Source organism: Erinaceus europaeus, chromosome 4, assembly GCF_950295315.1.
Source record: "Erinaceus europaeus chromosome 4, mEriEur2.1, whole genome shotgun sequence".
Taxonomy (NCBI): Eukaryota; Metazoa; Chordata; class Mammalia; order Eulipotyphla; family Erinaceidae; genus Erinaceus; species Erinaceus europaeus.
The window spans coordinates 105,185,411-105,196,086 of record NC_080165.1 but is presented as its reverse complement, the minus strand read 5'-3'; the positions used below and the strand labels follow the sequence as shown (position 1 = coordinate 105,196,086).

Sequence of the window (10,676 nt, the reverse complement as noted above, 5' to 3'; positions counted from 1 at the left end):
TAGTAGTTAGTAGTCTGGTTCAAATTGTTATAGATATTAAGAGAGGTTTGATGCAGTTGGTGTCTTAGCCAACTGAATATTGGGGGGGGATGTATCTCCCCTTATTTCTTTTCTTAATTGGGCCTAGGCGTTTGGCGGGCCTTCTCAACAATCATTTGTCTTTAGGGGTTGTAAGGGAAGTCTGTGGCATGGGTGATGGTATAAAGGAAAAAAGTCTTTAAATTGTTAGCAGGCAAAGGCAGACCTATAGTGGCAAAATGAGATACACCAGTTACGTGTAGAAAAATATGTGAATGTTGTTAATTTATATAAGTTGTATATGGAGGAACTTCTTATAGTTTAATACCTTACCATATGAGCAGATGCTTCTTCATGTGAAGGCTTTGACATAGTTGTAGTCAATTACTTGTGAAAAAAAAAAAAACTTTTAACAAGTTAGAAGTTTACTATAATTGATAACTCAATGATTATAATTGGTTTAAGTATTTTTATAATTTTGTTTAAAGGTCATCTAATGTGACCTCCTGTAGCAGTCTCTACAGCAGGATCTTCAGACCAATTTTAGTTAAAATATATATTGATTTTTAACTATTTTTACTTTGGACTATAAACAGACTCAGGTAACTTAGAGAGTTAATGCATGTTAGTGACAATGGTTCTAACATTTACAGTGTCAGATTGATGCCAGATTTGTCGTGGATTAATTTCCACAAGATTAGCTTACAGAGCACTTTTGGGGGCCCTCCAAAAATGTCCTATATAGAGAATTTGTATTTTAATTTTGGAGATGTATTGTCACGTTAAATATTTAGACTTTTACCTTAAATAGTTAGTTAATTTAAAAAAAAATTTTTTTTATTAATTTTATTTCTGAGAGAGATGCAGAGAGAGAGAGAAACGCCAGAGCACTGCTCAGCTCAGGCTTATGGTGGTACGGGGGATTGAACCTGGGACTTAGGAGCCTCAGGCATGAGAGTCTATTTTTGCATAACCATTATGCTGTCTCCCCCGCCCTTAGTTACTTTTAGCAAATTAATTTTACCTTGCCTGGTAATAATGTAGCTTCAAGGTTATACTTTTAACTGTTAAATTAATGTTTACCAAACTTGAAACATACACATTTAGTTATAACACACAGGAGGAGAAAAACTTTTGTTATGAAAACATATCATTTTAAACATGAATTTTTATCTGTCTTTACTCACACAGTTTAAGATTAGGCACTTTACATTTATACCAAGACTTATATATAAAAAAATCAAAAGAGGAAAAAACAATTTTTTGGACTGTTTCTGGACGTCTCCACATGACTGCATCCAGCATTTTTATATAAAGTCAATTAAGTTTCAGAGTACTATGAGCAAAATGGGTCATACAAAAATTTTTGGTCATCCAACACACTCACTCACAAAACACAACTGGCCAGTCATAGCATAAGATATTCAGAGAAGGGGTAACAGAGAGGGCTCTGTGAACCAGATTTTTCAGATTCCACCATGTCCTATGATGGGTCCTGGGATGTGTCCTGCATCCAGTCCTCTTGCAGTGTTTCTTGTTCCTCAGGGATGGCAGCGCCATCATGCGGGTATTACCGGACACGGCAGGCAGGAAGCCAGACATGTGTTGAGTAATTCTGCGGAAAAACGCATGTGAAAACCCTCCCCATGGATAACAGGGGGTCAGGCCCTTTCCAAATTTTATCAAGTGGGTTTTTCCATTTGACCTTAATAGCTGGGAGGGTGGATGGTGTTTGCCAATGAAGAATAATAGGAGGTAGGTCTGAGTTTTTGTAAATATTAAAGAGATTTAATGTAGTTAAGGCTTTTGCTAGCTGGATATTGGGGGGGTACATTCCCCCTTTATCTTTTTTTAATTTTTTTAATATTTTATTTTATTTATTTATTCCCTTTTGTTGCCCTTGTTGTTTTATTGTTGTAGTTACTATTGTTGTCGTTGTTGGATAGGACAGAGAGAAACGGAGAGAGGAGGGGAAGACAGAGAGGGGGAGAGAAAGATAGACACCTGCAGACCTGCTTCACCACCTGTGAAGCGACTCCCCTGCAGGTGGGGAGCCGGGGTTCGAACCAGGATCCTTATGCCGGTCCTTGTGCTTTGTGCCACCTGCACTTAACACGCTGCACTACAGCCCGACTCCCCCCCTTTATCTTTATTTGAGCCTTAGGGGTTTGATGGGCCCTCTCGACAATGCCTTGTCCCTGTGGATTATAGGGAATGCCTGTAGTATGAGTAATGTTCCAGAGGGAAAAAAAATCTTTAAATTGTTTGCTGGTAAATGTAGTCCAATTGTCAGTTCTCAGTTGAAGAGGTAAGCCCATTACAGCAAAACAGGAGAGCATATGGCTTATAAGCTTTTTTGAGCTTTCTCCCATCTGATCTGTCACCCACATAAATTTAGAAAAGGTATCAATTGAGACAAACACATATTTTTGTTTGCCAAAGTTGGGTATGTGGGTGACATCAATTTGCCAAAAAGCATTGGCTTTTAAGCCTCAGGGGTTAACCCCAAGAGTTTGAATAGCAGATGTTTTGATTAGACCTGCACAGGAGGAACATGTAGCAAGAATACGTTTCAACTGTGCCAAAGGAACATCAGGAAATTGAGCTCAAAGGACTTTAAGATTAACATGGGTTAGGGAATGAAAGTCAGCAGGATTAGAGACAGAGGCTAAGAGAATTCCTGTGGAGGCAAGGCTGTCAGCTCAGCATTCTCTTTGGACAGGGGACCAGGAAGAGGGCTGTGGGAATGAAGGTGTTGAATATACAGTGGTTGGGTTCGAGAGCAGAGCATAGAGGCAATTTGAATTAAGAGAGGAGAAAGTGGGTTGTCATCAATTCTCACATAAGAACGAGCAAGCCATGGAAGTAAGTTAACAGTATACACACTGTCAGAAAATAAGGTTGAAGGATTCTGGTACAGCTTTTAATGCAAGGAAAACAGCATAGAGTTCTTTATTCTGAGGGGAATTATCAGGAAGCTCATCAAAGAGAGGTTTAGGATATTGCTTGTCTGGATAATATATAAGGGCAGCAGCTCCCTTTTTTCCACCATCAGTGAAGACTGTAGGAGCAGAGGGGATGGAATCTCGAGAGAAAAATTCAGGTACTAGTAGAGGCAAAAGAGGTAAAGAAGCTATCAATTTATTAGAAGGAAAATGGTTATCTATTTGTCCTGGAAACCCCACAAAGTTTATGGCAAAACGGGAATGATGGCATATGAGCCACTCTGTATCTGTGAGAGAAAAAGGAAGAATAATTAAATCCGGTTCTTTTCCTAATACCTGCACAGATCTATTTCTTCCTTGGCGAACCATGAATGCTAATGCGTGTATCTCAGTAAGAAGTCTTGAGCTCTGCCTACTGGCATATGAAGCCACTCAAGAACCCCATGGTTCTGCCACAGTGTCCCCACTACTGTGGGGGTGTAGTTGAAGATTAGAAGGTTTACCAGAGAGGAGGGGGAGAACCGAACGAGGTGCATGTCTTGGAGGGCCTGCTTAACCCTTTTCAGTGCCAAGGAGGCTTCAAGAGTTAACATACATTTTGAGGAGGGCTGTTTGTTTCCTTTTAACAGGTCAAACAGCGGTTGGAGGCAGCTAGTAGGCATATAAAGATACTGCCTAAGCCAATTTAAATTTCCAAGAAAACTTTGTAAAGAAGCAAGAGTGAGATTAGAAGGAAAAGTAACACAAGGTTTTAAGGGACAAATCTGTGTTAGAGAAATCACTGAACCTAAGAAAGATATTGGAGGAATTAGCTGTATCTTCTCAGGAGCTACATTAAGGCCACTTTTCTTTAAGGCAGGAATAAGAAAATCACATAGGGCACAGAGATCTGTATCTAATTCTCCCCATATTAAGATGTCATCCATATAATTAAGAACCTTCAGGCCCTTACGAATATATGGAAAAAGGGCAGATTTAACAGCCTCTTGACAAATTGTAGGACTAGTGGCCATGCCCTGGGGCAGTACCACCCATTCATATCTATCGGCAGGGCTGGCATTATTAATAGAAGGAACAGAGAAGGAAAAACACTTACAATCTTGTAGGTGCAAGAGAATAGAGAAAAAACAATCCTGTATATCAGTGCCTATGACTGGAATTCCAGTGGGAATTGCAGAAGCGAGAGGCAAACTCCTTTGGGGGGAGCCCCAGACCTGGATGGTTTTATTAACCACACAGAGATCTTGGAGAAGGTGCCATTTTCCTGAGTGCTTTTTAATCACAAAGACAGGAGTATTCCATGGGCTCTGGGAATGATGAATGTGTCCCAAGGACAACTGCTCTCGGACAAGCTCTTTTAAAATTTCTAGCTTCTCCCTAGGCAAAGGCCACTGTTCCACCCAGACAGGCTTGTTAGAAAGCCAATCTAAGTGGGGAGTTTGGTTATGAACAGTGGCAGTTAGTATTGGGGGTGCTGGTTAGATCTAGAAGTCTCGCAGGAGTGGGTGTGGCGCCCTGCAGAGGCATCTGAGGATATTATTACATCAAGAGATTCCAGCAGATTTCTGCCCACTAAGTTGGTGCTAATATCAGCTACCAAAGGACAAAAGTGTCCGGTAGTCCCTTCCGGGTAGTCACACATAAGCAAATCTTCTGTGAGAAAGGCTTGGGTTAACCCTCTCAACACCATGTAAATGGGGTCCTGGGAGGAGTTCCCAATTCTGGGGAACCTCTGCTTGTCTTAAGGCAGTGAAGTAGCTTTGCAGGTGTCTATTCTTTCTCTACCCCATCTCTGTCTTCCCCTCCTCTCTCCATTTCTCTATGTCCTATCCAACAATGACAGCAATAACAACAATAGTAATAACAACAACTATAAACAAGGGCAACAAAGGGGAAAAAATAGCCTCCAGGAGCAGTGGATTCACAGTGCAGGCACTGAGCTCCAGTGATAACCCTGGAGGCAAAAAAAAAAAAAAAAAAAAATTTTGGTTCTAAAAGCATGAGGTCCCAAGTTCAATCCCCAAAATCACATGTGCCAGAGTGATACTCTGGTTCTCTCTCTTTTCCATTGTTTCTCCTGCTCTTTCTAATTTTAATAAATAAATACAACTTTTTAAGATGGGGAGATGAGGAAATAGCATAATGATTATGCATACAGACTCTCCTGCCTAAAGTTCTGAGGTCCCAGGTTCAGCCCTAGCACCACCATCAGTCGGAGCTCTCCCCCTCTCCTCCCCGCCTCCCCCTCCCTCCCCATTCCATTTCCCTCTGCCTTTCCATTTCCTCCTTGCCTCTAGGGTTTGTGATGAGAAATCTAATGAAAGGCTGATGGTTCTGCCTTTGTATGTAACTTTCTTCCTTTCCCTGGCAGGCTGCAGTATTTTTTCCTTGGCCCTGGTTTTGGATAATTTTACAATGGTGTGTGTCATTTTGGATTCAAAAACTTTGCATTTCTGTATTTTGAACATTGCTAAAGTATGGAAAAATTTCTGCTAAAATTTCTTTGAATATGTTCTCTACTCCACTCTCTCCTTCCTCAGGGATAACAGTAACTCAGATATTCGTCTTTCTGATGGAGTCTGCTATTTCGTAGAGAAGTGCTTCAATTTTCCTAGGCCCTTCCTCTCCAAGAGTTTTAAATTCAGAATGTGGTGGTGGATATTCTCTCTTTCACCTGATTAAGTCTACTTCTGAACTGCATTCAAAGTGTCCTTTAAGCTTTGCAGTTCTGTTTAGATTTTTTCTCCTGTTCTTTGTAATTCTTTAGTAAAATGATCAGAGTTCTTGAATCTTAACTTTTGTTTCTTGATTTCATAATGAGTTTTCTGAACTCTCCATTTTTTTTCCCCCCAAGATCTGTGTTTGTCTGGTCATTTGGGTTTCTGTCATTGCTGTCTATGTATCTGTTTCCTCATTTAGTGTGCCTTTCATTGTTGTGCCAGCAGGAGGCACTGTGACTAAAGTGTTCAATTGCCGTTTATATTATCTTGGTAGTAGAGGTGAGATTTTATCCTGCGTCACCAGGCCAAGTCAGTGTCCCTGATGTCAATATAGCATTTTCCTGCTGCTGTTCCAGCCTCCGTGGGCAATAGCATTGGAAACTCAAGACGTCAGTTATAAACTGGTGAGCTTTTAGGTCATCTTTTTTCTTTTTGAAAGTTCTTTGTTGCTTATACTCAAGACCTGGTAGTGGTGTGGCTCAGCTGCCAATCTCCCCATTTGGTGCCAGCTGTCCCTGAGCACTGGTTTTTAGTCCTGGGAATCTCTTCCTCAACCCTTTCTGTCCATGAGTCATACATGTCTGCTCACCTGTAGTTTGGTGAGTTTCTGAAGAAATTCTGCTCATATTAGCTTGAGTTTTCAGGTGATTTTCATTGCTTTTCCTAGTTGAACTGGAAGAGTAAGAGTCTGCTGCTACTCTCTTGCCATGCCTCTGAAAGTCCTCCAAATCTTTTTTTTTAAAGGTAGCATCTCCTACTAACAATTCAATCATTCTTCTCCTTAACACAAATATGAAACACTGAATTCTTTCTTCATCTTCAGTAAAATCAGCATCAAGCTTTACTAAGTTGAGACCAACCCACCTCCCCAAGGTCATCCAAGCACAGTTATTCTGTTCCCAAGTCATTACAATTTGCCTTTAAAAGGATCTAGATGGGGAAAGTGAATACTTTCTGTGCCTCCAACCCCAGGTCACTCCTGTGCCTCCAATCCCAGGTCACTCCAAGGGCCTCACTTAGGAAAGTGTTTCAACATGTGTAGAACTGCAGAGGCCACAGAACAAGTAAATGGAGTCCTTTTTCCTTTTCTTCTTACCAGCTCACTAATGGTAGTGTGGGGGATTGAACCTGAGACCCTGGAGCTTATGGCAGGAGAGGCTTTGGACAGCATAATGGTTCTGCTGTCTCCTCACCCATAACAGAGTCCTTAACAAAGTGTAAATGTGGTTTTAACAATACAGCACAGCAAACTCAAATATTTTCATGAGATATTTTATTGAAAAAAGTTAATTTAAAACATATACATTATTTTAAAAAATAGGTTATGAGTGAAAACTAGACTTCGCACAAAGATCATTTCAGTTTCATTCACTCTTAGTGGTGCCCTCATTGTCCTGGATAAGAGTCTTAATCAGAGTAGGATCTCTGGTGCCCCCTGGTGGAAAGTCATAGAATTGTGCAACCCTGGAGTAGCCCTAGACCACAGAAAGTTAAAGGGCTCACATCTCACATGCTGTGATTTTGTCTTTCTGTCAGCCTCTGTCTCCACAGACAATCCAAATTCACAGCAACAATACTTGCTTCCTAAGTCTGCATCATCACTGTCTTCTTAAGAGAAAAGAGGTTAACAACAACAGCAAAATTTACAAGCTTAGGGGACAAGGAAAGTGTGCTGACAGGTCCTTGATTCTTCACCCTGTTTTTGTAAGAATGGCCACTGCTACTTTTACAGTCAGTATCTATAGTTTTGGGGGTTGGGGGGAAGAATGACCATTTCTGCAAGGTGTAGGAAGCAGACCCAGTGGAGAGGAGGATCACTGCTACCAGCAGCTGTTAGCAGAGTCTCAGCTCATTCTCCAGACCAAACACTTTGGACTTGAGGCTCTTCAGTTCCCCTTGGATCTTGTATGCCCGTCTATTGCTGTCTCGGACCTCACACAGCATGGCAAGGTCCTGGTTTTCCTGGGCACTCAGTGTTGCCTACAGGTTTGGGGGAGAAAAAGAAAAAATAATTGGGAAGGGGGAGAGAAATCAATTATGAAGATCAGGCTATGCTGGCTCTTAACTTCACAAGTGGTAAAGCAGGTGTTTATCTTTCTCTCTCCCTCTCACCTCTCCCTCCCCTCTCAATCTGTCCTAGCTAATAAAAATAGAAAAAGGTGGCTGCCACTGGGAGCAGTGTGTTTGTTGTGCAGGCACCTAGTGTCTGTGATAACCCTTTCATATTCCTCTTTAAGAAAGTTCTCGAGGCAACTTGGACTCTAAATAATAAAAGTGTGTCTGATAGGGAAAAATTCCTTGAGCACATGTTGGTATGCTTTTAAATTCTGCTTCTTCTAAGACCCCTTCTGTTGCATTGCTTTACTCTGGTCTATTTACATAATCATTGTTTTCACTGGTTTAATCCCCACTGGTTCGCGCGATATTTTCCTTCTCCCCACTTCCTATCCTACGTACTTCCTCTTCCTGATACTTCTGCCTCAGGAGATAGAAAAGACAGGGCTTTCTAATGAAGAGAGATTAGAAGAGATTAGATTGTTAAACTGCATCCCCACTTGTCAATAAAGATTGAACTGCGTTCCCAGCTCAGCCATGAGTCCCTGGTCATCTGTCTCCTGCCCGCGAAGCTAGCCCGGCAAGCACATAATTACTGGCTTTCCCTGTTATAAAATATGGTTCTGCCGGATGGTGGCACAGTGGGTTAAGTGCACATGGCATGAAGCACAAGGACTGGCGTAAGGATCCCAGTTCGAGCTCCCGGCTCCCCACCTGCAGGGGAGTCGCTTCACAGGTGGTGAAGCAGGTCTGCAGGTGTCTATCTTTCTCTCCCCCTCTCTGTCTTCCCCATTTCTCTCTGTCCTATCCAACAATGATGACATCAATAACAACAATAATAACGACAACGATAAACAACAAGGGCAACAAAAGGGAAAAAATAGTTTCTAAAAAAATGTTAAAAAACAAAACACGATTCTAATCTACTTCTAGAATTGGGAGAAATGAGAATTTCTATTAAGCTGGATTAGATGCATTCATCTAATCATTTCAGTCTCTTTTTGTTTCCCCGTGACTCATACTCGTCAAACCAATGGATGGTGATCCACTAGTGCCGCCCACTCAGGGAAAGAGCATCTCTCTTCTAAGGAGCCTTTGTGTCAGTGTTCCTTCATTTGCATCTTTTTCTCCTTTCTGGCCATTCAGAAAGGAGAAAATTACCTTGTAGAGCATATGCTCCAAGTCTTTCAGTTTCTTTCGAAGAGCTTTAATATCTGTTTTAAATCCTTCAACTTCCAAGGCCCGGCGATTCTCCAAGGCCTCATAGCGTTTTGTCATTACCTGCAGACGCGTCCCCATCTTGCTCGTGCGGTCCTAAGCATGGCAGAACAGTGGGAGATTTATGAAGATGAGGGAAGCATACAAGCCACCTGCTCCTCCCACTCCACCATGTGGCCAAGCATTCTGTACCTTGAAAATCTCTCTCTTCACTCCCTCTTCTTCACGAATTTGGGCAAGCTGTTCTTCTAAGGAAATGCACTGCTCCTGGTACATGTTAGAGAGCTTTTTCTCTTGTATTAACTTATCTTTTAGGGACTGCAGGTCAAAAGGGGAAAAAAATTAATACTTAGTTCTACAGTTTATTCAAATACTACTTGGGTAAAATTTCCAGAATTCAAAATGAGTAAAGGAACTTTCAAGAGTATCTGAAAATTCCATTCCTAGAAGATTTTCTTAGCCCTTTTCTGAAAGCATATACAGGGGGTAGTTGGTTGTTGGTATGCTTCTAGTTCTGCTTCTGAGATCCCTTCTGTTACACTGCTTGACATTGTGGTCTATTTACATGGTCATTCTGTTACATTGGTTTGGTCTCACTCCCACTGTCTCCAGGAGATTTGGTTTAGCCCTGGCCTTTTTGCTGCTTCTTGCTTCTCCCCGCCCCCTACCCTAGATACTTCCTGAGTTCCTGCCGCTGCCGCCAGAGGACAAGGATGCAAGACAGATTTGGGTTGTGATTAGTTTAGATTAGTTTTCTGAACCGTTTGCTCGTGAATAAAGAAATACTGCTTCTCCGCTCAGCCGTGTGTCCCTGGTCTCTGTCTCCTGCCCGTGAAGCTAGCCCGGCACACTGGCGCCCTGAACTCTGATGACAGGTGGTGGTGCATCTGGTTAAGTAAGTGCACACATTACAGTGCACAAGGACCCAATTCAAGCCCCTGGACTCCACCTGCAGGGGGAAGACTTCACGAGTGGTGAAGCAGGACTGCAAGTGTCTCTCTGTCTCTTTCCCTTTCTTCTTCCCTCTCTCCTCTCAGTTTGTCTCTATCCAATAATAAATAAATAAAAATATTTATTTAAAAAAAGCATACAAGGGGGCCGAGCGGCAGCACACTGTGCTAAGCGCACATAACATGAAGCAGACAGACCTGTGCAAGGATCCTAGTTCAAGCCCCTGGCTCTCCATCTGTGTGGGGGGGGAGGGTGTCACTTCACAGGCAGTGAAGCAGGTCTACAGGTGTCTTATCTTTCTCTCCTCCTCTCTATCTTTCCTCCCCTCTCAATGTCTCTCTTTCCTATAAAAAAAAAATTAATAAATGGCCTCCAGGAGCAGTGGATTCATAGCACAGGCACCGAGCCCCAGTGATAACCCTGGAGGCAAAAAAAAAAAAAAAAAAAAACATACACAGAAAAAACTTTTTTCTTGTTGTTACTAACAGAGCACTGCTTGGTTCTGGCCTCTAGGTACTGGGGATTAAACCTGAGACCTGGGAGCCTCAGACAGTCTCTTTGCATAACCACTGTCTCCCCTGCATATTTTCTACTTCATGATAGAAACTCTTGCACATAACTTGCCAACTTGAGGTCTGGGCTCAATCTCTGACACTGCACATGCTGAGCAGAGCTCTGGTCTCTCTGATAAAAATAACTATGTCTCTGGGGGCTGGGCAATAACGCACCAGGTTAAGTGCACATGGCATGGAGTGCAAGGACCATCGTA

At 42.1% G+C, this 10,676-nt stretch overlaps 1 protein-coding gene across 3 annotated transcripts in view; it reads right to left on the bottom strand.

The window, feature by feature from the left end:
* Positions 1–6,959: 6,959 nt before the first annotated feature.
* Positions 6,960–10,676, bottom strand: part of CCDC77 (coiled-coil domain containing 77) — a 35,395-nt gene continuing 31,678 nt past the window's right edge. For 2 of the 3 annotated variants that reach the window (XM_060190323.1, XM_007526241.3), the window contains exons 10-12: positions 9,149–9,274; positions 8,900–9,052; positions 6,960–7,663 (exon numbers count right to left, since the gene is read on the bottom strand). In XM_060190323.1, the coding sequence (XP_060046306.1) occupies positions 7,517–7,663; positions 8,900–9,052; positions 9,149–9,274 (426 nt within the window). In that variant the 3' untranslated portion in view covers positions 6,960–7,516. The remainder of the gene's footprint in view (positions 7,664–8,899; positions 9,053–9,148; positions 9,275–10,676) is intronic. The other variant, XM_060190324.1, reaches the window with a different exon arrangement.